Here is a 26,211-nt window from a genome sequence, read left to right on the forward strand (position 1 = left end):
GAGTTGTGAAGGCAGCAGCGCCTACGGAGTAGCCTTGGACCTTTTGGCCCCAACAATGGCTGACTAGTGTCGGCTGTCATGAATCCCAAACTTCCCACTGGCCTACCGGTAGAGATGTGCTCAAAACGCTGGTTTGCTGCTCCTAAGTGGGTGGCATGCGAAAGACGCAAACATGGCGAACGAAAAGAAGCACCGCGGAGCCTATCCTCATCGGAAGCTGAGGTATCCCACCTTCCAATTGCTCATTCTTTTCCCCTTATGCTGATACCTTGTTAGATTTCAAAGCGGGAACTTTGCACCGGTCAAACGCCAATTAGATCTTCAACCGTGCCAATTTTCAGGGACCATCCCGGTTGAACTGCATGGTGGGCAGTACGTACGCAATGGTGGAAACCCAAGCTTCGGGGATGAATACGTTGGCGACAGGCATCTTTTCGACGGAGACGGTATGCTCAGTGGTATATTCTTCCAAACAGAACAAGGCTCGCCAACCGCCGTGCCGTACTTTGTCAACCGCTATATCTTGACGGATCTTTATCTCGCGAAACAGAGGGCGCCCTTGATGCCGAGCATCGCGACGCTTGCTCATCCCGCCGGATCGAGTCTTGAGATCTTGTATCGATTTTGCCGCCTAATCTTTCTCATTTTTTGGTCCCATGTGAGTTCCTACATACCGCCGATCCGCAAATTCAGTGTTGGGAATACGGCGATCATATATCACGATAAAAGAGCACTGGCAACCTGTCAAACGGGGCCGCCAATCCGGGTTCACTTGCCAAATCTGGAGACGGTGGGCTGGTATAATGGATACCAAGCCGAGAACGAAAACTCTCATCTCCCACGGCAAAGTGGGCTGGGATGTAACGGGCTACTCGGGTTTTTGAAAGATTGGACCACTTCTCATGTAAGTCCATAAAGCCAATTCTACAAGTGCGCCAACTTGCTAATAATTCTCGTAGCCTCGTGTCGACCGTACGACTGGGGAGCTTATCTCATTCCAGGCCTCCTTCTTTCCGCCATTCGTTTGGTATACACTGAGTCCCCCAACTCCGAAAGACGGGGTAACTGTAAACGGTCTGCACGAGCCAGTCCCAGGGATCACAAGTCCAAAATTCATGCATGACTTTGGCGTCTCCCGCACTCACACCGTCGTACTTGACCTGCCAGTGTCGTTGGACATGATGAACATGATCAGAGGAAGGCCAGTGATCCATTTCGACGGGGACGAGAAGTCACGTTTTGGAATATTCCCTCGGCGTGACCCATCGAAGGTGCGCTGGTATGAAGCAGAGCCATGCTTCATATTTCATACAGCTGCTACTTGGGACGGTATATCCTATGATGATTCTGGACGGGAAGTTATTGAAGCCGTGAACATGGTAGCATGTCGGTATACTCGGTCGGATGTGTTCAATTCAATGGGTTGCATCAGCTCTGCAGTGCCAGAATCATTCGCTGGTATGAATGGGATCATCGACTGCCAATTATATTATTATCAATTTTCTCTGCTACCCGCCGGAGAAGACACACCAGTGCCACACCAGTGGGCGCTGTCTGCCATACCGGTTGAGATGCCCGTAATCTCACCGGCATGTCACGAAAAGACGCCGAGATTTGTATATGGGTGTTCTTCAAAAAATTGCGCCTTTGGTACAGCCCCCGGGAAGCCTCTTGACATAGACTGCCTTGTCAAATTTGATATCCAGGCTCTGATTGAGCGTGGTATAGCGCGTGAGACAGAGGCTGTTGTGGGATGTGTTGATATTAGAACCGTAGAAGAAATATTGGCTGATGAGGATGCGGATGATCCGATCAAGATATTCAAAACCCCCGAGGGTTGGTATACCGAGGAGCCTCAATTTGTCCCGCGCATCGACGCAAAAAGCGAGGATGATGGGTATCTGATAGCTTTGATGTTTGACCAGTCCCAGTTAGACGAGCATGGGATGGCGCCGGATGACGCTCGGAGTGAACTATGGGTTATTGATGCTCGAGACATGAAAACGGTCGCCACGAAGATCTTCTTGCCGCAGCGAGTCCCGTATGGGTTCCATGGGAATTGGTTCAACAAGGATGAGCTTGAAAACCAAAGAAGCTTTACTTCTTTGCGCCGAGAATAATTGATATATTCAGAGCTCGTGCACGACTGTCGCTTGTAACTGTGAATCTGACCTCCCGGTCGATCAATCTTCTCACCTCTGATCCTGTAAATGCTTCCTGTGTCGACAGCCAGCACGATTCAAATCCCCATTGATGTACATCTAGCCAATGGTACTTCGTTGGTATAAGTAGATGAGTCACTATCAATCTGTCCTGTTCAGCGACCAAATTCAAGACAACGTGGCCTTTCGTAGTGGAGTCCGTGTTTAGTTCCGGGCGGCGATAACCTCACCTTCTCCACACTCCTGATCGACCTTCAGCAACTACCCCCTACCTTCACACAATGGTATGTCACCCTGCTCCCCAGCTACGCCATATATTCTAGCTGAGCTAACGTAACTCCACTGCAGGTTCAAACACCTCAACAACGCCGCGCCAACGAGCGCTTCGCGAAGAATGAAGCTGCAAAGCGCGGCAAGGCTTCCGTCACCCGCACCAAGTCGGCGCCCGCTAAATCCCCCATCTCCCTCGGCTGGGTTGGTACGTTATTCGAGCGCCTTACGAAAGCACACAAAGTGCAATTCTATGAGAGCAATCCAGCTAATATCATCTGTCCCCGGTATAGCCCTGCTAGCCTTCGTCGTCTGCGGTGGGCTCTTCCTGGAACTTTTCCGCATCGTCCCCGAGATATGGGCAGCTGTCGCCGCGTGGTTCTCTAGCTTTTCCGGATAAGCGAGTCATACAATTGCTATTCAAACTCGATGATACCCAGACACGACGATCTGTGTGCGTGACCACGCTCCAGAGGATTTGTCACGCGACGTGGCCGTAACCAGGAGGTAGTGCTTGTCCCGGAGGGAGGGAGATAAGGGGCCCCGATCTGTGATCGATACGGCCTCCGGGCCTGGCTTGCTGTGCGCATTTACATTGGTCTGTACAATTAGGATATACTTCTTCGACAATGTCTTTTTGTTTAAATTTTTTTTTATTATTAGTGCTTCGCGATTGCTGAGCTCGAAATGCTATTGGAATGGCGTGGGCGACAGATGCCAACGCTCAATTCACTTCCTTCTTTTTCTTCTTCTTCTTCTTCTCCGCACCGGGTTGATCAGGATCTTGCGTCTTGGTCTTCTTCTTTTTCTTCTTGACTAGAGTTCCTTCGGCCGGGATGCCTTCAAGCTCGATCCTTTCTGAGGTTCGCTGCATGCGCAAGCGCATCTTCTCGACGTTCTGCATTGCCTTCCTCATATCTGCATCTTCTTCTGCAGCTATGATGGGGTCGTCTTCTTGTAGTGAGAATTGCCCGAGATTACTAGAGTCGATCTGCAGCAGGGAGCGCTTGTTGGCAGCACTGCCGGGTGCATTGGAAGGTAGAGGGGCTTCCTCGTTTCCGAATGTTTCATCACCGGCAACTTCCATCCGGCGAGACGCGCCCCGTCGAGGTTTGGGGGCACTGCGGATCGCTGGCTGAGGCGCGTCGTCCAACTTCAAGTCCACGATTGGGATGGCGTCGAGGTCAAGCCCCTCATTATTTGGAGTGGATACGCCCGAGGTTGGCTCTAACGGAGCGATGTAGAAAGGATCATCTCTATAGCGTTCCTTCCTTTCTCGCCGTCTATCTGACGGGGCCAAGTAGTCTGAGCCCTGATAGGAAGACTCAAGTTGTACCTCGGCTGGTGTGAATTCGATAGCTGATTTTTGGGAAACTGGTGTGTAGTCGGGAAGGTAGTAAAAATTCTGCAAGACATGGTGCTGGCTGGCGTCATGTGGAGAGTTGTCCAGGTTCTGGAATAGACCTGGCAAGTCCTCATTAAAAGGCTCATCTAGACGTAGCTCTGGTGGCAGTACGACCTTCTTCTGAGCGGTAATGGCGACCGGGTTGAGCTCCAGTCCGGTAAATAGGCTGGGGATAACGGATTGCAGGAGGAAAGGCACCTGCTCTGTTTCAGAATTGAGTGATTCGGCACCCAAGCGAAGAATTTCTAAGAATTCAATGGCCCGTTCCTGTACATCTAAGTCTGGGTGGTCTGCCAACCCCTCAAGGAATTCTACCACTCGAGCCAGAAGGAGGGTCATCTCGCTCTTCCATGATTCCTTGGTCTCGAATCCTCGGTTCACTTGGATGAAAACTTTAGGAATTGCCTGGAGAAACAACTGGAGCGTGCCCGCGGGCAATGATATATTGGACGAGTCAATAAGAGATTGGAGTGTACGACTGGGTGATCGTAACTGATCAGCAAATTCGCCTGAAACCCAAGCACAGGGTCCCAAAACGTCGATCCCGACGTTCGACGTGGCAGGAAATAGGATAGGTCTATTATCGAGAAGCACGAGCGCCTCCGCCGCCTGGGTGGCTTCCGCGCGTACTCCCTTCACACGTACAGCGATATTGCGAATCTCGGACCCGATTCGAAACGCCGGCGTGTCTTTGGTTATATTCCAAGGGTCTGGACCTCCTACGCCAGGTTCCAACCAAGCATCCTCAGTGCTCGATGGTGGAAGGAGGCGCACGAGTTGAATCAAGACCCCGACATACCATTCGAAGTCGGCAATCTCGGAGTAGTTATTTTGAGCACACATATCCAGAATCCGATGGGCAACCTCTGTTCGGTAATCATTCGGGAGATTGATTGAGGGCAAATTGCTGTCAGATCCCTTCACTTCAGGCTCCTCGTCATCTGGGTGAGCTAGCGCTTCCGTTTTAGAGGCGTCTTGTGATGATGCTAATCGGAGCTGGTCAATCAGCCGGTTTACGACCTCCTGCAAAATATCACTAGTCACCATCCCGGCAGCCAAGTCAAGTGCCTGTAAACGAATCGAGATATCTGGATCATCTAAGCAGTCCATGATGACATCTTGCTGCATAGCGACCAACATGGGGTGGCTTGCCACAATCCGATTCAAAGCTAAAAGCGCCACATACTTGACTATTGCGAAGAGTTAGAAACCAAGCAGATGACAGGGTCCGAGGGGGCCTTACGGTTCGGGTCTGAATCTATAACAATCATTCCTCGGAGTTTGCTAACACAAAGCGTTGCAACTTCATCTCGCTCCTGAAGACTATCATCGCCATCCAAGATTCCTCCTTGAATGATACCGTTGATACATTCGTAGAGCAATGACATGGCAGATGTAGTTTGAATGATATTGGTGAGCGGACGAAGGAGTTTTCGAGTCAAGCGAGGCTCTAACGGGGTCAATGTCGCGAACTAAACAATTAGCCATTTCCCAGAGTCTTCTTTTGTGTGACAGTCATTTACCAGCTTGATTATTTTAATTGCCATCCAGTTATTCCCACTATCAACCAATAGCTCAAAGAACCTTGGTGCTAGTGGTAAGAAGTCGTGAGGACGTCGCCAACCCAATTCGCAAACAACATTGATCGCTGCCGAAGTCACGCTAGTATCTTCCTGGTCATCCAGGAGATGTTCTTTGATCTTAGGCCATGCTAACTTCAGCGCATCTGGATAAACCAGAGCGATTCGGTACAGACAAACAATAGTCTTCTTGCGAACAGCGGGGCTGGAGTGCGAGAGACGAGAGAGGATATCAGGCAGTAGCGACATGGCGAGGGAGGGAGTAAGTATGTGCGGCAAGGCAGCGAGTGGGAGAGACAAGTTCGGGATATTTGGCGAAACAATATCCTGCATATGTTAAGTACAGTTCAAGCAATAGTGTTCAGACAAAACATACCTTCTTAAGCATGTTGGTCGCAAGCATCAGGACCTCGGTGTCCGGCCGGAAGCTCTGCACCGCTCCAAGATAGCCAACCCGTTTCTGGGGATATTTCTGGGAGGACATGACCTCGAGAACATTAAATGATGCCCATGACATATCGTAGCCAAACATCTCCAGGTATACGAGCTTCAGAAGCGCTGTGGCTTTCTTGTCTGTCTAGGGTTCAGCATGTGGCCTTGTCCTTCCCTCGGGCGGATGGGGACCTACCCATATCCTGTGTTTTGATTTCGATCTTGCATTCTCGAAGACTGGCCTGAATAAACTCCTCTTCGTTTCCTTTATTACTTCTCAGACCTTGAATAAGGTCATAGAGAGATTTTTCGAACCTGAGAGCAATGTTAGTCTGTCCATGTGCCGCTTTGATGAAACCTCCCCCCCTCACATTGCGTTCGGTTCTCGCCCTGTGCGAGTATTGAAGCTCCGAGATCAATCGCAGTAGTAGCCTCCTATGCTCTCCTTCAGAATTCAATTGACCATAGAGACTCCATCATGTCAAGGGGAACGGAGGTTGCACGCCGGAACCTGACACCAACTTGTCGTGGGGGAGCGATAAGGCCTCATCACGGGACCGTATCGATAATGGCCCCCGATTGCGACGCCCCGACTAGCACGTGTGGGAATGTTCGTATTGACCACTCACCAAAGGCCAGCTTGCTTCGCAACCCCCCCCCCCCTGGTCGGTACATAATCCCCAGCAACCTGGTCTCTTTCAGCTCCGGGTATACCCCGTCCCTCAAGTGACCATGGGTGCCCGCGTCGATGCTCGTGAGATCAACGGATCCGACATGATCTCCGCCTTCCGCCTTTCGCAACAAGCTCCTGCTATACTTGGCCCCGAGTCTGGCACCAAAGCTTCGTCCGATACCGCGGAAGAATATGGCCGGATCGAACAGCTCTTTCTTGCTTGTCTCCGGACAGGGACGACAAGTCCGCCCACCTGTGCCTCGACCGGCTGAGTCGCCGTTTCAGCCCCACGAACGAGAAAGTAATGGCACTCCAGGGACTTTACAAAGAGGCGACTGCGAAGGACCAGCAGGCGCTGGAGAAGTGCTTAGAAGACTACGACAAGACGCTTTCGGAAAATCCTGTCAACGTGGTTCGTTTAGCTTGGAGCTGCGGCTGAACCGTCATGGCTAACCTGGTGGACCTGCTAGCCCATAATGAAACGTCGAATTGCTCTACTCAGATCCCTCAACCGACCCGCTGACGCGATTACGGCCCTTATTAAGTTCCTCGACGCGGTTCCGACCGACGCCGAAGCCTGGTGTGAGCTGGCCGACCTATACCAGTCTCAAGGATTGGGTTCGCAAGCCATCTTCAGCCTGGAGGAGGCCCTACTGATTGCCCCCAATGCGTGGAATGTATGAACATGGATCCCTTCCTGGGAGGGGTGTATAGGTGTGGATATTAACCGTTTCGCAGATACACGCCCGGCTTGGAGAAGTTCTCTACGTATGCGGCTCATCTCCCGACGGGGATGCGCGACTTGCAGGCAAGTCGATCCAGCATTTCTGCCGAAGCATTGAGCTCTGCGACGACTACTTGCGTGGATTCTACGGATTGCTCCTGGTACGTTGGGGTGAAAGAATTCTGTGGCCTTGCGGCGCCTGTTGGAGCCCTGCTGACTGACGTCTAGGCAACCTCCCGTATGCTGGAAAACGGAGTAGAAGATGAGAAGTTCTCCAAAAACACCTTGGGCCGATTGAAGAGTTTCGCCCTTCAGCGGCTGGAACAGATTGTCCAATCAAGAAGCGTGAATGACCAGCATTGGGCATCGAGCCGCAGCGAACTCATTGCTGCCAAGGAATTACTGAACCGCTATGGAAAACAATAATGTTTCTCTTTCCTATGGTTTGAATTGAATACCCCCGTTTTCTAATTTGAAATTCTGAGATGGTTATGATGTGCGGTGGCTTGCAAGTTGTGTAGAGGGCCATGATGTCAAGGGCGGTGCTTGGGGTATTTTTTGCAGACTCCCGGTTTGTCAAACACATGGTGTCACCACTTCAATAGATCGCACGGCACATACAAGCCAGACTGTTTATAGAATGAAGCCCGTCTCCCCTGCTGATCTGGATCCTCCTGGTTTTGTCAGGTCCACATCATCTCCATCATCCCCATCAGCCGATCCTCAATGAAATGCGAGGGTCGCATTTCTGGAGCGTTCTAGCAAGTATACACGTCGAGTCGGTGGAGTGTGATTGGGCACTTTTCGGGCAGCAGATCGCCCCCCTCCAATCAGCATTGCCTGCCGTTTGTTTGGGTATCTTCCTCTCTTTGTATTGTTTGAATTTAAATGCAAACCAGGCATTCCCTCTGTTGACGTTCCAGACAATCCCTGCATGTAGTTTAATTGGGGGTTGGTACGGAGAGTACAGCAATACAGTTACACCATATGCCCAACCCCCTCCCAGCCCAATAAGGACATTACCGTCAGGCAAAGACCACTAAAAAAAGGACGAAAAATCTGGGGATGGTCTTTTGTTCGATTATAACCCTTGGAAGGCCCTCCCCTTATCCCTTTCCTTCTTTCGCATCTTCTTGCTTTTGTGGCACATACTTCCTGCCCCTGGCGTGCAAGGGATCTCAATCTAGCGGGGTCGAGTCCATGCGCTCCCCACCTGAATTTCTCTACCTTTGATTTTTTTTTTCCCTCTCCTGCAAGATTTGTCCCTCCGAAACGAATCCGAAACCAATACCGCCTTAACGCGATTCCTGGACTATACGCCCTCTTCCTCGACTTCTACCCGTTTCCTCCCTTGTCCCCCCCACTACCACACTATCAAAGCCCTCTATCATCATTGGCCCCCAGGTCCCTCCTCGCTTCGTGAACTGCAGAGGAAGGATCCTATCCCGGAAAAAAAAAAGAAAAAAAGAAAATCAGGGGAAAATCAAAATAAAAGCAAAACAGGCAAAAGAAAAACTTTGTCCTGCTTACTCAAACCCAACCCGCCCTTCTTTACCCCCCCAAATAAACAACCCACCTCCTCCTTCTTCCCCTTCTCTCTGATCTTACTGTCTCTATGACGTATGTTCCGTCTCATTATTATCCATTTCCTTCATATTATCCGCCTGTTCCTCGTCCTGCTCCCTCCCCCGCTGACCACCCCGCCTCCAGGGTCAACATCTCGATCGGCAAGGCTGATCCTGACTCGGATCAATCCTTGGAGTCGGACGACGACGAGTCGGTTGTGCACGTGTCGGAGGCCGGGAGTCATGGTTACTTGGACTACGACGACTGGTCAGACGTAGGAGGACATTATTCGGATGGGCTCATAAAACCCTCGGATTCCGCCTCAAGACCCAGAACTGCGGCCCGCAATCGTTCACACCACAGCTCCCGAGAAGCGTCGCGTCGCCGACCCCGCGCGCGCGCTGCTCCAATGGCCGAGGAACCGCATTATGCTTCGCGACCTCCACGGTCTCGCGTGAGGCGAAGCTCCCCCCGAGTCGCCTGACAGCGGGGAATTCGAGGACTTCCCTGCCAATTACCCCCCTCGCGGTGCGCCTCCCGAGCGCGCTCACAGCGCCTGGCCCCCGGGTCGATATGCCGGGAGCTCTTCCTCCGGACCGGGCTCTATACATTATCCTGGCCATGGCCCTCCCTTTCCTCCTCCGACTGGCCCGCCAGGAAGAGAAGATCAGCTCGTCGCACGTGGGATGGGTGGATATGCTACCCCTGGCTACCCCGGATATCCCGGAGGCTTCCCGCAGCATGGCGTCCCAGGGAACCCCTTCTTCGATCCTAGACAGGCGCACGCGCAACAGGCGCGACTTGAACAACACCCACACCACCCTGGCATGCCCCCCGGCTTCCCGCCGGGCTTCCCCCCCCACGAAATGATGCACTACAACCCCGCTGGGTATCAGCACATGATGCGCGCGCAAGACCCGTATGCTGCCGCCATGCTGCACCAGGGCTTGGTGCCCCCAGGCTTCTTCCCATACCCTCCCCAAGTGCAGTCTCCACCCCTACACCCGGTCGTGCCTAATTCCCCCCCCGCCCGAGGACCCGGCGGCAAAGGAGGCCGCAGCTAAGGAGGCTGCAGAGAAGGAGGCCGCAGCAAAGGCATTGGCCGAAAAGGAAGCAAAGGAAGCGGCTATTATGGCCCAGAAAGACGAGGCCATTGCACGGTTAGAAAAGTTGATCTTGGATGACCGCACGGAACGTGAGAACAAGGAAAAGGCTCGACTTGCTGCAATTGAGAAGGAAAAGGCGGAGAAGGCGGCGCTAGCAGCGCAACTTGCGCATGACAAGAAGATCACGGAAGAGGCTGCTATGCTTGCGCGAAAGGATGCTGAGGCCAGAGCTGCCGAGCAAGCCGAGGCCGCGAAGGCAGAAGCGGCGGCGGCAGCAGAAAAGGCGGCAGAAGCGGCGGCAGCGGCAGCGACGAAAGCTGCCACCGAAGCTGCCGAAAAGGCCGCCGCTGAAGCTGCCGAAAAAGCTGCAGCAGATGCTGCCGCGGCTGCTGCTAAGGCCAAAGCTGAAAGTGCGCCTGCTCCTCCTGCGGAGAAGAAAAAGCCTATCAAATTCAAGGATGCTGTTGGACGCAAGTTCAGTTTTCCTTTCGAGCTGTGTGAGACTTGGACGGTAAGAAGCCCGGGTTTCTGCAATAATTGTCCCAAGTATGGGTGTACTAACAATTTTGTCACTAGGGAATGGAGGACTTGATTAAACAAGCATTCCTTCATATCGAAGTGATTGGACCGCACGTTGCGGAGGGACACTACGACCTGGTGGGTCCCAACGGAGATATCATCCTTCCACAAGTCTGGGAAACAGTCGTCGAGCCCGATTGGACCATCACGATGCACATGTGGCCCATTCCCGAGAAGCCCGCAGAGCCCGATCCTCCACCAGCTGCTGAGGCTGCACCCGCGCCCGCACCAGCGCCCGCCGACAAGCCCCCGGCTGCGGAACCCAAGAAGAAAGAGCGTATGTACATACTACCTGGCTAGTACTCCCGTTTTCCTATAACCTCCCTGGCCTTATTACCTCTCACCCGGACACTTAACTAATTCTTCGCAGCCAAGAAGCCTCGTCCCAGTGGACCTCCCCCTGCTTTCACTACTTGGATGATGGGTGGCCGTCCTCCTAAGATCAAGAAGGCACCCAAACCGGCCGCAGAGAAGAAGCCCGAACCCGCTGCTTAAGGTCGTCACGCCAGTCAGAGGACGATGACTCCTTGGCTTGAAATCTCTACCAGTCGCGTTCTTCGCGCATGCCCCCCCGCGCATGCATCACCACTTCCCCCCAGCGCCCGGCCCAGGGAATACCCTGAAGGAAAAGATGCATATATCCGGTCAATGGTAATCCGCTATCGCCATGGCTAGGATACGCCGGCTAGCGAGCAGGAGGAGTCGAGGATCAACCTACTGGTATTCGTTCCACTGAGGACCAACAACAATGCCACCCGAGAAGCCCACGCCCTTCACGTCGGCGGATTGGCGTGCCCGATGCCCATTATTGTGCACGGCGAACGGCCCACTATAATCACAACTGGGTTCAACCACCCATTGCCAATATGTGACAACCGAGTTCTTTACATTAATGAGACGCCTGAATATGTGTCACGAATTCATGAATGATATACCTCGCTCAAATCTGGGGACAGTAGTTCCCTCAATCTATGTTTAAGCTTATCACGATCATCAGCGCGTTTTGTGGATTTTTCTTGTTTTCTGAATTTTGTTTCTTGTTTTGCGTTATTTGCTTAATTTTTCGTAACGGCCCTCTGGTGAATGTGGTGTGGTTCCGGCGCGGTGGAATAGAGCAATTTCCTTTATCAAAGCAATTTGATGTGTTTTCAATTTTCTTTTCCTCGAGCGATATAATTGTATATTTATGGGAATCGGTAGATAGTTGCCTCCTTATGTGAGCATCTGATCCTGGCATATATGACCTCTTTTCCGGGCTTATCGAGCTGAGGAGTCTTAAGTGTCAAATTGGAAACATGTGATGGGTCTTTTCTCGCGCAGCTCATTCTGTGAATGCAACATGCACATGTAAAACCCTCGCATTCTGCACCCGCCTCGACTTGGGCTGCTAAGGGTCTCGACGCCGACGGCCGACGATCTACATACGCCCACATACGGTATGAGCTTATTACGTGTAATACCAACTCCGACGAACTCAACTGTCAGTCCGAGAGCCCAAATGGGCGTGGGCGGACCATGCATTGCCAGGGCCAATCCGCACAGGACAGCGCATCCGCTGAAAAAGCCCCCGCATGACGAAAGCCTTCCAGCCTCCTCGATGACTCACGTGTCATCTTGTCAAATTGGGATTCCCCTGCTTGGAGGATTGGGGCGGTTGACTCACAATTGGGTAGATGTGCAAATCCCCTGCAGTTGGGTCCGACTTCGTGCAGCCAAATGTGCGGTTCTGGACTTTTCTTCTCCTTCCACTTCGATATCAAGCCATTGAGTTTGTTAATTCAGTTTCACATGACTGCAGGATGGGGTTTCAATGTGACGTAGGAGGGGCAGATGGGATTTTACTCAGCCCCTCAGCCCCCACTTCTATACAAGTGCCACTTATATGTTCCTCGTCTGATGACATCAAGGCGACTTGCTTCGTGGTCTAGTGTTAGGCGTCACTGTTTTGAAAAAAGCGAGCGCGTGGTATGATTGACTGCGAACATGCAAAGCTCAGGCAGGCTCAAGGTTTTTGTTTTGTCTGGGAGTGATTTGAAAGACAATATGAAAAAAATAAAAAAATAAAAAAATAAAAGAGGATCAGAACCAGCCATGTAACCACAAGCACATGAGCAGGATATATGACATCAGTATTATCAAAGGCTATGGCTCTAGTCTGTCAAGATCATGCCGTCGCATCATCCCTCGCTGCAACCCAGTCAAGTACGATTTTGGTATCATCGGACTCTGTCTTGGACTTGAACGCGGGTATGCTCCTTCACAGAACTACACTCGGCTAAAAGTCTGTGTGCACTCGACCCCACTGTCATCACCCTAAAAACCACATTTCTATTTTTCTCCTACACCATCCCCATGGCCTCGATCGTTGTAAGCCTGGGAAAATATCTCAGCAAGGAAATGCAAGAATCCATATCGCGAGAGATACACAAAGCTGGTTTGAAGAGCATGGGATATGGATTCTTGCGTTATCTTACTGAAATATATTCCGCCAGGTTTATAGAGTGGAAGAAGCCCTTTCTTCGAGCGCGTCCATATAACGCCAACGTGAATATCCGCCTCTTTCGGAATGTTCGTCCCATTCTGTGACAACTGATTTTGGTCGACTCCAAACCAGATGGAACCTAAATTTATCGGTGAAATATCTTTCACATGAACTTTTGGGTTCACAAGAGCAACCCGGTAAGCCTCAGATACAAGGCGCCAACACTACTGCAGTCTATTATTCGAAGTTTGTTGTACAGAGCATTCATCGGAGAAGACCCAATCTCGAATCGCAGGCGAATAGAACTCAGAGCCAACAAGAGACAAACTATTTCGTATAGCGGTCGAGGCCGTGGTGGTGGTGTAAGAGGAAAAGTGCAATCGCGGGGTCAATAGTTAGTTAGTCGCTGTTAGATAAGGATCTGGTCTGCTAGTACGAGCCACCGATACAAGCTCATGCCTAGATCTTCAAATGCCCAAGTCTATAGATGGTACTTCTTTTCCATAATACAGTATTGAATATCCATCTACCCTACGTCTTTTGACCTGGATAGTCCAACTAGAGGGTCCACGGGTAGTAGGTCATATTGGCATATGCCTACTTAGCCATGATGATCGAGCACTCGTCAAATCGTATCATAAGAATTCCCTACCGCTGCTACTATAATTCCAAAAGCTACTGGTATGATGTGTGCTGATGCTGATCGTTTAAGAATTTTGTAAATTTCTGCAGTGGCGTGGCAATTGCGTGCTACTTTTCCGTGGATGTCTTTTCTCGCTTCGTTGAACTACCCGTATCCCCTGAAAAGCCCCCGCGGCATGAATAGGATACATTCAACGTCTGTGTCCTTGTATGACGCATGATATCCTGTTTTTTGCTTCAACACGTGTGGTGTTTAACCCGGTCGTAAGGTAAAGCTGGCCGACCCCACCGGGATGTCACTCCAAGGCTCCCACGATTTAACTATTGGCTTAAACGCATATCTTCATGCAGGATATGTAGATAGAGTTAATATCATTGTCGATCAGCTAATACGAGAAGTCGTAATCCGTATTATGCGGCTTGTGATTGGTACGCTATAGTCTTGCATTGGAGTGAACCTTGGAATGGAACGTATCTGACCGCTCCTTGGGTCGCTGAGATGCTTGTGAGCCGATCGATCAGCATCAATACGAAGCTATCAATTGCAGTCTGTGCGCTCCTGCAGCATAAAGCTTATATTTCCCGGGGGTTGGCTCCGTAGCTCAGGCATAATTCCCTTTTTCGCAGAGCTCCAGGGGAAGTTTTTGAATTATGGCGATCGAGACCTTGCCAGAGCCGCCTTCTTTCGAGACAACAAAGCGGCTGCTAGCTTCTTTAATCAACGAGGGGCTGGCCAGTGCGACGATTCAAGGAAAAACGGCCGAACCCAAGAGCATTATATGCCTGAGAAAGAATGACAGCCCTGATGAGGATATCAGCCTTCTGGTGAAAGCAGCGCCTGGGGCGTTGGTTCAGGATCGCGATGGCGAGGTGCTGCCAGTAATACAGCCGAGCATGTTCTGCCCTCCAGTCCTTGTAGCCAGTAAAGGTGTTCAGCACGAAACGGTAGAGGCTGGGGAACTTTTCGCCCTCCTGAGCCCGTGGTTTGGAGATTTGGCCAGCCAAGATGTCCTCGACGAAATCTCACGACATCTGCAGAATTCGGGATCGAACCAAGGTTAGATCGAGCCGAGACCCACTCCACCTCCTCTCCTAGCTAACAGACTAAAGAAACGTGGATGCAAATTGCAGCAAGCCAGAAGATACTGGGTCTTCATGATTCCTCAATCGCATGGGAGAGAACGATGATATGTGGACACCCAACGCACCCGGTATGTACACACTAGGCCTGCGAAGACCAAGAATAATCTGATAGATGAGTCTTAGTTCCATCGTACCTGCGATGCAAAGCCGCCACTGAAGCCCGTTAAGCCAGGTGATATTCTAGGGATGCTGACTCCCGGAATAACATTTGTCTCTCTGCCCTCGAGTGACCTACATTTGGCTGGCCCGTTCAAGCAACTGCTGCAACCGCTTCTCCGCAGACTGGAAGTTCCAAGCGCCCCAGAACATCACATCATAATGCCCTGCCTAACTCAGCAGCTACCATCCGTTATGCAGCGTTTCCCAAATGTCATGGTGCTGAAGTCTGTCGTTGACTGTGTGGATGCTCAAGCCTCTCTTCGAACCGTAACCCCTCGACCAGAGCTCGAGTTCCCATTCCATCTAAAGCTGTCATTAGCTTGTCAGATTACTTCGGCGCTCCGGACAATCACGCCATGGTCAGCACAGGGAGGACCAATTGTGACCGAGATAATGGCGCGATTCCTCCCATCCGATCTGTGGATATTCCCAGAGGTAGCAGCTGCGACGGGAAGTCAGTCCAACTTCGACGACGCGAAACATCTTTCATGTATACTGCGAGGGAACTTGGAGTTGCGTGCTGATAAAAACAATGAGGTTCTCATCTTAGGAGCTGCGCTAACCCAACAACCACACGGCACATCTCATTCGTACGCTGAAATCCTTTTCGATCTACAAACAGTATCGCAGAAACAAGAGTGGTTCCACGAGTAAGCCATTCAACCATGCAAGTCGTAGGTGAAGGGACTGATCAAGACCGCCAGATACGTTACGTGTCTCCTCAATCTCACCCTTCCTCCGTTGGTCAACCATGGGATCGGCGTGGAAGGACACGGCCAAAACATGCTCGCACGCGTATGCCGAAAGACCGGGAAAATCAAGGGTTTTGCTGTTCGCGACTTCGGCGGCATCCGCTTGCACACGCCTACCCTTCTTGAACAAGGCGTGAATTTCGATGGTATGTTCCCGGATTGGGCAGTGATGACGGAAAACATGAGCGAAGTATGGGGGAAAGTGCACCACTCCCTGTTGCAGAATCACGTCGGGTATCTGTTGGATGCTCTTCAACTGCAGAGGTACGATGGGTGGGCCATTGTGCGCGACGTATTGGGGGGTGTCCTCGCGGGGCTTCCGCAGAATGGGCTGTACGAGTTCTGCATGAAGGAGACTATTCCGTTCAAATGCTTCTTGAGGATGCGCATGGAAGGGAAGTATCGGGATGTGAGTCGTCCAGGCCGAGACGGGGGGAGTATTGATGCAGTGCTAATGTTTCAATCGGTTCGCAGTATGTAGAAAGGGAGGTGCCGAATACATTGCTGATGGGATCGGAGAAATGGGATGGCATACTGGAAAATTATGTGCCTTCTCTGCATTGGACATAAGGATGTCGCTAGACAGAAACTGCAAGTGGTCGTTTTTCGGGGTACTTTGTGGTATTAATTTGGTATATGCCTATTTGCAAATCAACAGATAAATCTTTGCATAACAGGATCAAAAGACTTCAGAAGAAACCTCATATTTCCAGAAGGACGATTGCCTTCAAATGACTTCACCAAGTTGCATAAATACTTCCTCTTCCAATTAATGATCATCATGGTCATATCAGTCCCTTAACTCTTGTAGTGCAAGCTGCAATATCAATGCAATCGTCGTGCTCGATCTTATTTGCTTTCTCGTCGGCCCGGGCTTGCAAGTAAAAGGTGTTAGGCATGGGGGCTGTTCCCTGCAATGTAGTTACCAGTGCTTAGGTGAAAATGGTGTAAGAACATCATACGTCAAGAAGTTCTGCGATTCGCTATACTACAGGGGAACGTGATTAGTATTCGACTGCCCGAAGATGGAAATGGCATTCATGACGGATGGATTGATTCCACTTCTATAGGATAATTGGCATGTTTTTGAATCCCGCAAGGCCACGCCTAGCTCGATTGCTTCGATATGTGGGCGGACAGGTTTACAGGTTTCGCATTCACAATGAAGAGTTCCGTTGTTCTAAAGATTAAAGTTTGTCTCTATAGTATTCTGCAGCATAAATTGGTAGTCCATGAGTCTGCTGAACAAGAGATGATGTATGGGCGGATCACTGTGGAACGAGGGGTTTCCACTCGATCGGTTCATCTGCAGAGTCGCCAAGCAAATCAACAGAGGCGGAGCTTGTGCCTGCTGCGGAGTAAGATTGCTGAGAACGAGCAGATCCACCCCCGGGGATGTAGCATTTGTCTGGCGTCCCGAGATCGAGGCCGGCTTAGAACCTTGTGAGCTCAGGGAAATGGGCTTTCTCGGGACCGGTGGAGCTCTCTCTAGGCGTTGTCGCTCAACCTCCATCGTCGGTGCTGAGACATCTGCCGTGGCGGCGCGCCGTGGGGGCAGCATTGGTTTTGAGTCAAGAGGAACTCCGGACATCGATACTGGAGAGCCCGTACGCGCCACTGATGCTACCCGCCTTGGGGGCGGTGCAGGTTTTCTGTCAATCGTATTCTGCCTTCCGAGCCGTGATTGTGGAACCCAGTCAGGCTCTGAATCTGGGGAGAACGGATTCGATTTCCGCCGGGGGGTTTGGCACGAGGCCTTCTCCAGGCGGCTGAAGGGTGGCTTTGCCAGGGGCACCTGTGATTTCTAATTAGCCGTCATTCATCTTATAGCTGGATTAGGGACCCAGGGACATACCGTTGTCCAGCCACCACCGACTGCGGTCGGAACTTGCTGGCGGAAGCCCTGGAGCAATGGATACTGGACCCGCACTATCTTCATCGTCCAGATCCAAGAGATTAACGGCGTCAGAGAGGGCGTCTCGTTGTTTATTTTCATAGATCTGACGACGGAGGTGATCTTTGCGGGCATGGTCAATGACATTGATTCTGCTCTCGAAAGTTGCCCACACGGGACGGTGGTCCGAAACCAGCAAGGGCGCAGTTTGATAGTTGGTTTGTCGCAGGTTTCCTCTCCAGAGCACACGGTCACACCAAGCCGGAATACGTCCTTTGTCACTGCGAATTGGTAAGCGAGCGCATCCCTGGATGCGAGTGAAGGCCACTTACGAAGTGTCGTAAGTCTCAGTCCCGATATCGTATTTGTAGGTTGGTGGGAAGGTTATCCGGCCCTCTTGATAATATTGGAATGCTCTCCCGGCAACCATTTGAAGGTTCAACTGCTATCGTCAGCCAAGTTTGAAGTCGGGAGGAGAGAGGGAACGCACCTGATCGTGTTCGTAGAGCTTTGGGTACTCGCGCTGTGCAACTAGGTCCCTCACAATTTGATTCGCAAGGCCGATGCGGTAATTGAAATCACCGAGCCAAATCACCACGTCATGGTCGGCAATTGAGCGACTCTTCTGGAAGCGAAGACCGCCATGAATAGTTTCGTAATCCTTATTCCGTTCATCATAATTGGCGAAACCAGCTGCCAGATGTGCAGTCACGAGGCATATACTAGTATCGCAGAGCTCAAATCGGATGGCACATCCACCTTTATTTCCAGCAATCCCAGAGAGACCAGTCTAGAGATACGTTAGCTTGAAAGCTTGTTTATACAAATAATCCCACGGGGGAATAACCTTTTTAACGGCACCTTCGACATTCTTGACATCGTGCAGAGAATCCGCCTTCACATAAATCATCAAGGCAGCACCTACGAGCTGCCCACTTCTCAGTAGGACATACCTGCCCGTCCCTTTTTGCTTGCAACGCCGATTCAAGCAGTCCTGAACGGCCCTTTCCCAGACCTTTCGAGTGCCTGGGTCTGTAGACATGATCTGCTGGGGGCTTAAGTCCACAATTTCCTGGAAAGCGACACCAAATATCACTGGGTCTTCGTCGGATTGATCGGCTTCAGGGAACAGCCAAGGGGTAAGATCAGTACCGGGCCCCTCATTACGACCGTTGACGTTGAATGATCCGACCCAGAGCCGGATATCTCTGGTGGTGGAGAATTCAGAGGCATGTCGGGCCAATTCCTCTGTGACCATATCATTCACTGGATCGTAGAGATAGACTGGTATTTGATTTGCCAATCTACCCAGCAGAAGGTCTATCGTCTTCTGACGAGCTTTATCCGTGAAGTTGTTGACGTAAAGTCGAGTAGCGCTTTTACGTGCGTCCGCAAGCGCTCCCGCGAGCGACATCTTCCCACTCCGAGTGAAGGAAGATTTGAGAGCACCTGTACCTGCATAGATCTTTGAAAGAGCATCGCCGTTGTCCGCCCAGAGGGTTGAGTGGCGCATCTGCATGTCTGAACCAAACCTACCCCCTTGCTGATGAAGAAACGATTCTATCGACATCGAACTGATGATAGTTTGGACTAGATTTGTTCGATCTAGACAATCCAAACAGTTGGTGCGGAACACGCCCTCTTGTTGCAGAATCACGAATGAAGAGCTGGGTGCATCTTCGGATCGTTGGTGTTCCTCAGATAGGAAGAATGAGAATGCACCCAGAGAATCAGACAGTAGCGGCCTAATCTGGTTACTTGCTTCGTACCCAGTCGGCCCCCGAGTCTCAGCTTGGAAATCGTATTCTGTCAACCGAAGGAGGCTGTGCTCGAGACTACCATCTGCTTCCCTTTGGCGGAGTGAACTCCGTGCAATGTGCTTGCGATACTTGGCAGATAAATCAGCTTCACCTGATCTTTGTTCACTGAGCAGATTGACGACATGCACAGCGCCGTATTCCAATGCGAGGGCTTCGAAGTGTTGGTCGAACGCATGTTGCGTTGCCTCGCTTGATCGTGTGATCTCAATCTTTTGCTGACCAGGAATCAATCCTGGTGTTTGCTCCCAGAATATGGGTATCGATCCTCGAACTTGAACATACGAAAAGACGATACCCGGGGCAACCCAGAGAATAACTTCGGTTTCGACAAAGTTGGCAACATGGCCGTCATCATCAATACCCCGGGAGTTGAACCTGGTACCAGCACGCCTGGAGGACTGCCGTGAAATGATGGTAAAAAGTGAAGGCAGTGTTGACCGCACATTAGGTAAAATCGGAATAGTAGCCGGCAGCTTCAAAGTACCGGCATATCCGCGGATGACACATGTGAGCAGTCGGGATGCATCTAATTTAGCCTTCTCAGACGGGGGCAGACCTTGTCGAAAATTAAGAAGAGGTTTGATCATGTATGAGTTCCAAAGCATATCTTGGTCTAAAGAATCGATGTCGAAAGCCGCGGACTTGTCGGCACTATTTGGAGTCAGTCGATGAGCCTCAGTGTTTGCTTAGGAATTATCTTACCGGTCTTGAAGTCTATCGGTCAGGTTAAAGTCCAGACTGTAGTAGAAACTGCCATCCCCCAGCAACTTCTTCAATGCTAAGAAAGGATGATCGGTGAGCACTTCTCTGCTCTCTTGCCCTGGACGCTCGTCGGCAGCAAAATGCCCTGAAGTTTCGTAGTCCAGCCCATACTCATAATCGATCCGGTTGAGGCAATCTGGGCTCGTTAGAAGATATTTGGCAACACAGGTAAGGGTAAGTGCATACAAAAGTCAACCGATTCGATTCGTGCCACAGTCTCCCCGGGCCTTACGTTGGCGGCTTGAGAAGCAGTCGTTATCACGCAAACGAATACATCGTCGTTCAAAGTGACCAATCCAAGAGTTCCATACCCAGCGCCCAGAGGCCGATAGGCTTCGAGGTCTGCAGAACTAGCATCGGAGAATTCGACCCGGCAGCGGGGCGGACCTGCGGCTGAACCAGATTCGGTCGCACCGTAATGGAAGATTAGGACATGGTCTGATGTCACGAGGGCAATAGTCCGCTGTGGATGGTCTCGACAGAGGACCCGGAGATTGAACATGGTAGAAAGAGCTGGGTTCTAGCCGACTGCCCGCTGTGGTCAAGTGCTTGCTCCAATCTTACACGCTGTCGATGGGGCTGCCCAAGCGGGTAGCAGCGCCTTGACACAGTATTGGGCGCAACGACGTCCGGACTAGCATATAAGTCTGAATGATATTCACAATTCCTCTCCAATAGATATGAACGCCGACTAGATTATCAGGGGCACCGCAATATGGCGTTCCAAGCTTCAGTTGGGACGCGATTAGATTCGCGGGGGGCCCCGGCCGGGGATCTTATCGTGCTGACTCAGCCATTCTGCTTTGGCCCCGGGGCCCAGGTGGATTTTTTTTTTCCGTCTCCGCAAAACTTTGCGATCTCCGCTGCGACGCCCTGGTGTTCATTTGTCTTTTGGTTCAGGAGCATTGCACTTCCTGTTTACATGAATAGCCATGGGTCTATCAGGTCCTAAAAAGTATGCCTATCTGCTTCAGGACTCTGCCATTGCCACGCTAACCGCTTTTGATTGTTAGGAAAACTAAGATCTCCAATGATCCCAACAACACCAAATGGGCACGTTCGACCTCGGGATTCGGCCATAAGATCATGAGCTCCCAGGGCTGGACCCCAGGGAATCGACTCGGGGCACGGAATGCAGCACACGCCGATTTCTTGACCAACGCCAGTACTTCACATATCAAAGTGACCCTTAAGGACGACAATCTTGGGCTGGGCGCAAGGTTGGGGCGGGAGACTGAACCCACCGGACTTGATGCATTCAAGGGACTACTTGGACGGCTGAACGGGAAATCCGACACGGAGCTGAAGCAGGACCAGCGCAAGAGGGATGATGTCAAACTGGCCCGCTATGCTGCCATGAAGTTCCCCGAGGTCCGTTTCGTCTATGGCGGTCCTTTGGCGCAGGATAAGGAGGAAGACAAAATCGCAAAATTACCGAACTTGAAGTCCCAGGACGCGAATGAGAATGGGCAAGAGATCGACCAGCAAGCCAACGAGGCTAGCGACCCTGACAGCGATTCTTCTGCGGCCGACCGCAAGTCTTCGAAGTCCAAGTCCAAGTCTCAAGTCGAAAACCGAAAAGTCCAAATCGAAGTCAAAGGAGAAATCGAAGGACAAGTCAAAGTCAAAATCCAAGTCCTCCAAGAAATCCAGCTCGCGTTCGAAGGAGGTCGACTCATCATCGGCTTCCATCGCGGAGTCGAAAAAAGAAAAGAAGTCTAAGAAGCGCAAGGCCGAGGCAGTTGAAGAGGTACGAAAGAAGAAAAAAAAATCCCCCTTCTAGACTATGATGAGATATTGACACTCCAAATCATAGTCGAACCCATCCACTGAAGATGATGAACCGTCCAAAGCCTCGGAGACTCTAGCACAGGGCCCAGTAACTCAATCCGCGGTTCCCCGGGAGCGCCGCCCCATTGGCCGCCAAGTTTTCAGAGGCCGGCACATAGCACAAAAGAAACGGGCATTATTAGACGACAAATCCCTCAACGAGGTAGGTTCTCAATCGCTTATACCTTACCCGTGCCCGCACCTAACACATCACAGATCTTCATGGTGAAAGCTTAAACCCCCGGCTTGAACTTGACATGGCATTCTGCATTTATATCATTGGCATTGGCGTCTCGGAAACAATAAAAGGGTATTTGTTATTTATACACCCCATACAGATCTTTTCAAATCTTATGAAGATGAGGAATGTCCTGCTACACTTCTGGCTAGTTCACTCGCCTTCCAAGTCAAAGAAGACAAGAATTCCAGCCCAGTACAGCATTTTCCGGGCTCTTGGGAAGGATCTCTAGCCGGTCGATCTAAGTCACGGAGTGAAAGGCTGGGGATTCTGTCGTATTGTGCATTCATGAAGCAGAACACGCTATAGAGCCATGGGCTGTCCATCACGTGCACTCTTCCCGTGCTTCAAAAAAAGGGGCTTGAACCTGAAGCATATTGCGCCGAAGCAAGATTGCATGTCGACAGTTCTGGGATTTGTAGCGTGGAATTAATTAGGTACTTTCATTCTATGTACCACGAGCATACCTCTAGAAAGTGAAGCTCCCTCGGGCTCTGTTTCCCTGAGCTCAGTTATGAGAAAGCTCTACACTTCTGCAAAGGCTGTACTCTAGCACATACTACCACTAATCTCCATTCTCCGAGCCTGGAAAAGCCATAGTGCCATACTTTCATAGACCCCGTCAAAATCATCGAATGACAAAGATTCAACGGCTTAATTCCGCGGATCGGCAGGGTCCAGTTTCGAGGCGCCTGCCAAGCCGAGAAATGATCGCCTGCGAGAATTTTTCCTGACGAACTTGAAACGTTGATTACCCTAATTCTTATAAATTCTCCTGTAAGACCGGGAAAATCAGACACTATGCCTTTCTAGGTGAGACGTGGAGGATCAACTGGGACTTGGCAGATACTTCTATGGAACCCAAGTGGCTGTACAGTTGCCTAAAAGGGGATAAGACAGGTCATGAATGACACCGGCAAGCCGATTCCAATCTAACGGCGCCGAGGATTATCAATCGTCCCGTGGGTTCGGGACATTGCATGCCGTCCTTAGATGATCTGATATGGCCCAAGGGTGGGTCGGCGTCGTCTACGCTACTAGGACGGGGGCCGTCCACTTGGCCTCAAGATCCACTTGGATCACATCTAGGAGGGCTAGATGCGAAACTTAGGAGTGAATAATATCCTCAACTTGAAACAAATGATAGAAAAGTCCTTACTATATATACCAAGCCGTGCCGCTAGCGACAACTTGCAGCACATCTCACACTGTTCCTATTATCAGACCTACCTCCTGTCATCATGCGCAGGTTCGCATACCTTGCACTCCTCCCTCTTGCCGCTGCGGTACCCCATGCGGCCAGATCCGCAGAGCCCAACTATGACTATGTGATTGTTGGAGGCGGCACCAGTGGCCTGGTCGTGGCGAACCGTCTATCCGAGCTTGAAGATATCCATGTCTTGGTTATCGAAGCCGGAGGCTCCGTGTACAACAACCCCAATGTCACCGATACCAACGGATATGGAAAGGCGTTTGGAACGGAGATTGATTGGGCATACAAGACAGTGAAGCAGGAGTGGGGCGGTGGCACGACCCAAACAATGCGTGCTGGAAAGGCCCTGGGAGGTACATCTACCATTAATGGAATGGTGTACTCTCGAGCTCAAAAGAGCCAGATCGACGCGTGGGAAGAGGCCGGGAACAAGGGCTGGAACTGGGATACTCTCTTCCCATATTACAAGAAAGGAGAGCAATTCCAAACCCCAGCAAACTACTCATGGTCTGAGGGAACTGGCATTACCTACAACCCGGCCTATCACGGATCCACTGGCCCTTTGAAAGTTGGCTGGACCCCAACGCAATTGAATGATGGCCTTGCTCAGACTCTGAACAAGACTTATAAGAGCTTCACACCTTCTATCGCCTATAATCAAGATCTGAATGGAGGTCAGATGCTTGGCTATTCGCTCTATCCGTCGACTGTTGACTCGGACCTCAATATTCGAGAAGATGCTGCAAGAGCATACTACTACCCCTACCAGGCGCGACCTAACTTGGACGTCTGGCTCCACACCACCGCTAATAAAATAACATGGCGGAATGGTACTGAGGCCACTGCGGATGGCGTTGAAGTCACCCTGAGCAATGGCACTGTCACGGTTGTCAAGGCATCTCGTGAGGTGATACTTGCTGCGGGTGCGTTGAAATCGCCACTATTGCTTGAACTTTCCGGCGTGGGAAACCCAGAGTGAGTATGACCACCCCTTCAACCGAAAGCATGTTGGTTGACTTGTCTCCCTTTCATAGTGTTCTCTCCAAATATAACATTAAAACCAAGGTCAACCTTCCAACTGTCGGCGAGAATCTTCAAGACCAAATGAACAATGAGCTGGCCTGGGAATCCAGGGTCAACCATACTGGAACGGCCGATTATGTTACATATCCGTCCGCTTTCCAGCTTTTCCGAACTCCTCATCCATCGGGACTCAGCTGCTCAAGAAACTTCCAGCATATGCAGCCCAGATTGCTTCTGCAAATGGCAATGTTACTCGCGCAGAGGACATTCTTCGATTCTTCAAGATTCAGTGGGACCTGATCTTCAAGTCCCACATCCCCGTTGCTGAAATCCTAGTGGAGCCATCGGGCAATACATATACCATGGAGTACTGGGGCTCTGTACCATTTTCGCGCGGCAATATCCACATTTCTTCATCCGATCCCGCCGCTCCTGCAAATATCGACCCCAAGTACTTCATGCTGGACTTCGATCTTCATTCCCAGGCTCAGGCAGCTCGCTTCATTCGCACCCTCTTCAACACACATCCCTTTGCCGCTACCGCTGGCGCCGAGACAACCCCAAGCCTATCTACCGTAGCAGCAGATGCTGATGATGCCAGCTGGGCGTCTTATTTGAAACCGAACTGTAAGCTCCCTCATCTTACTTTGACAATGACTCTTGGATTAACACAAAACCAGTCCGTTCAAACTTCCATCCTATTACCACTGCGGCCTTACTACCAAAGGAGCTGGGTGGTGTTGTCGATACGTCTCTCAAGGTATATGGCACGTCTAATATACGGGTTGTAGATGCCTCTGTCATCCCATTCCAAGTTTGCGGGCATCTTTCTAGTACGGTGTATGCTGTAGCCGAGCGCGCAGCAGATATCATCAAGGAACAGATGTGAAAGTAGGCGTGACAAGAACTTGAAAGATAACAAAACTGCATGGGTCGCACAACCGGCTTCTGCACTGAAGGTCGATTGCGTTGATTGAGTACTTCGCTATGGAATGACTAGATTATATACGAGGTTTAGAAAAATATAGAAAGCATGCTTTCAACGTCTAGATTGTCTTTGTTTCCTGAACCAAGAGTGAGAATCTGTTCTCCCACCAGCCAAATCCGAATCCCAGCCTGTCGTATATACCGGGAAGAAAGTGTATCCCAACAAGACACCAAGCCTGCAACCAGCCAAAGTACTGCAAGAGTGAGATATGACTTTCTACAATGGTTGCCTGCATAGCATATTATGATATGCGTCTCCCGCGTCATAGATCGGTTTCCTCGTGCGGTGCAAGCTATTCAGAAGAAGCCCATCTGGCCAGGTAATTTCCCTTCAACGACCCCTTCCCCTTCCCCTTCCCTCTGATATTCTCAGCCAAGGAAGAGAAATTGAATCGCGATGTGCAAGGCGCGCCGCATTTGTCCGAATCAAACACAGTTGACTGACGTGATAGTTCAATGCAAATTCCTTGAGGTCATCATAGGAACTACTCTCGATAGCTAACGAAATATGAATGCGACAGGCTGTGCCAATTCATTTATTTTGTTTCTATCCGAGGCCGCGCAAATATTTCCCGAATGAAAAGCGGGGCTGCTCGACCTACTTCTTCAAATACGCAACATAAATTTACTTTTCTCGTGGAGAAACCGCCAAATCGTGGGTAACAATGTCATCAATCTTATTCCGGTTCATGAGTTAGGTATGCGACATGGGTGTAAGGTACTTTCTCCGAACCACGCACGTTGGTGGCAATAGCACAGTGTCCTATTA

General features: G+C 50.8%; 12 protein-coding genes across 12 annotated transcripts; 9 read left to right on the top strand and 3 right to left on the bottom strand.

Moving 5' to 3' along the window:
• Positions 1-172: 172 nt before the first annotated feature.
• N7468_005746 (carotenoid oxygenase family protein) lies at positions 173-2,120 on the top strand (the record flags this gene model as incomplete). Its single annotated transcript, XM_058475042.1, has 3 exons — positions 173-222; positions 277-904; positions 960-2,120. The coding sequence occupies 3 exons, from the start codon at positions 173-175 to the stop codon at positions 2,118-2,120; spliced, it is 1,839 nt and encodes a 612-aa protein (XP_058330782.1).
• A 323-nt stretch (positions 2,121-2,443) lies between these two features.
• On the top strand, positions 2,444-2,832 carry N7468_005747 (RAMP4 family protein; the record flags this gene model as incomplete). Its single annotated transcript, XM_058475043.1, has 3 exons — positions 2,444-2,446; positions 2,511-2,640; positions 2,726-2,832. 3 exons carry the CDS (start codon positions 2,444-2,446, stop codon positions 2,830-2,832), a joined length of 240 nt encoding a protein of 79 aa, XP_058330783.1.
• A 324-nt stretch (positions 2,833-3,156) lies between these two features.
• N7468_005748 (putative AP-3 complex subunit delta) lies at positions 3,157-6,326 on the bottom strand (the record flags this gene model as incomplete). The annotated part of the gene is made up of 6 exons (XM_058475044.1): positions 3,157-5,027; positions 5,081-5,309; positions 5,361-5,744; positions 5,794-5,990; positions 6,046-6,164; positions 6,313-6,326. 6 exons carry the CDS (start codon positions 6,324-6,326, stop codon positions 3,157-3,159), a joined length of 2,814 nt encoding a protein of 937 aa, XP_058330784.1.
• Positions 6,327-6,581: 255 nt separating this feature from the next.
• N7468_005749 (uncharacterized protein) lies at positions 6,582-7,672 on the top strand (the record flags this gene model as incomplete). The annotated part of the gene is made up of 5 exons (XM_058475045.1): positions 6,582-6,694; positions 6,757-6,934; positions 6,993-7,199; positions 7,261-7,407; positions 7,475-7,672. The coding sequence occupies 5 exons, from the start codon at positions 6,582-6,584 to the stop codon at positions 7,670-7,672; spliced, it is 843 nt and encodes a 280-aa protein (XP_058330785.1).
• A 1,189-nt stretch (positions 7,673-8,861) lies between these two features.
• Positions 8,862-9,682, top strand: N7468_005750 (uncharacterized protein; the record flags this gene model as incomplete). Its single annotated transcript, XM_058475046.1, has 2 exons — positions 8,862-9,037; positions 9,091-9,682. The coding sequence occupies 2 exons, from the start codon at positions 8,862-8,864 to the stop codon at positions 9,680-9,682; spliced, it is 768 nt and encodes a 255-aa protein (XP_058330786.1).
• A 51-nt stretch (positions 9,683-9,733) lies between these two features.
• Positions 9,734-10,992, top strand: N7468_005751 (uncharacterized protein; the record flags this gene model as incomplete). The annotated part of the gene is made up of 3 exons (XM_058475047.1): positions 9,734-10,429; positions 10,495-10,774; positions 10,868-10,992. 3 exons carry the CDS (start codon positions 9,734-9,736, stop codon positions 10,990-10,992), a joined length of 1,101 nt encoding a protein of 366 aa, XP_058330787.1.
• Positions 10,993-14,272: 3,280 nt separating this feature from the next.
• On the top strand, positions 14,273-14,683 carry N7468_005752 (uncharacterized protein; the record flags this gene model as incomplete). The annotated part of the gene is made up of 1 exon (XM_058475048.1): positions 14,273-14,683. The coding sequence occupies one exon, from the start codon at positions 14,273-14,275 to the stop codon at positions 14,681-14,683; it is 411 nt and encodes a 136-aa protein (XP_058330788.1).
• Positions 14,684-14,950: 267 nt separating this feature from the next.
• N7468_005753 (uncharacterized protein) lies at positions 14,951-16,156 on the top strand (the record flags this gene model as incomplete). Its single annotated transcript, XM_058475049.1, has 2 exons — positions 14,951-15,573; positions 15,628-16,156. 2 exons carry the CDS (start codon positions 14,951-14,953, stop codon positions 16,154-16,156), a joined length of 1,152 nt encoding a protein of 383 aa, XP_058330789.1.
• A 699-nt stretch (positions 16,157-16,855) lies between these two features.
• On the bottom strand, positions 16,856-17,266 carry N7468_005754 (uncharacterized protein; the record flags this gene model as incomplete). The annotated part of the gene is made up of 1 exon (XM_058475050.1): positions 16,856-17,266. The coding sequence occupies one exon, from the start codon at positions 17,264-17,266 to the stop codon at positions 16,856-16,858; it is 411 nt and encodes a 136-aa protein (XP_058330790.1).
• A 106-nt stretch (positions 17,267-17,372) lies between these two features.
• Positions 17,373-20,653, bottom strand: N7468_005755 (SacI domain and endonuclease/exonuclease/phosphatase family protein; the record flags this gene model as incomplete). Its single annotated transcript, XM_058475051.1, has 7 exons — positions 17,373-17,479; positions 17,531-17,850; positions 17,902-18,011; positions 18,060-18,359; positions 18,417-20,040; positions 20,092-20,287; positions 20,338-20,653. The coding sequence occupies 7 exons, from the start codon at positions 20,651-20,653 to the stop codon at positions 17,373-17,375; spliced, it is 2,973 nt and encodes a 990-aa protein (XP_058330791.1).
• Positions 20,654-21,083: 430 nt separating this feature from the next.
• pxr1 (telomerase inhibitor/ribosome biogenesis protein PXR1) lies at positions 21,084-22,218 on the top strand (the record flags this gene model as incomplete). Its single annotated transcript, XM_058475052.1, has 5 exons — positions 21,084-21,106; positions 21,165-21,768; positions 21,818-21,901; positions 21,968-22,144; positions 22,198-22,218. 5 exons carry the CDS (start codon positions 21,084-21,086, stop codon positions 22,216-22,218), a joined length of 909 nt encoding a protein of 302 aa, XP_058330792.1.
• A 1,242-nt stretch (positions 22,219-23,460) lies between these two features.
• N7468_005757 (GMC family oxidoreductase) lies at positions 23,461-25,344 on the top strand (the record flags this gene model as incomplete). Its single annotated transcript, XM_058475053.1, has 4 exons — positions 23,461-24,407; positions 24,467-24,593; positions 24,650-25,082; positions 25,136-25,344. 4 exons carry the CDS (start codon positions 23,461-23,463, stop codon positions 25,342-25,344), a joined length of 1,716 nt encoding a protein of 571 aa, XP_058330793.1.
• Between the last annotated feature and the right edge of the window lie 867 nt (positions 25,345-26,211).

This window comes from Penicillium chermesinum (assembly GCF_028974085.1).
Source record: "Penicillium chermesinum strain IBT 19713 chromosome Unknown utg000004l:1.0-3345178.0:1.0-3348027.0, whole genome shotgun sequence".
In the NCBI taxonomy this organism is placed as follows: Eukaryota; Fungi; Ascomycota; class Eurotiomycetes; order Eurotiales; family Aspergillaceae; genus Penicillium; species Penicillium chermesinum.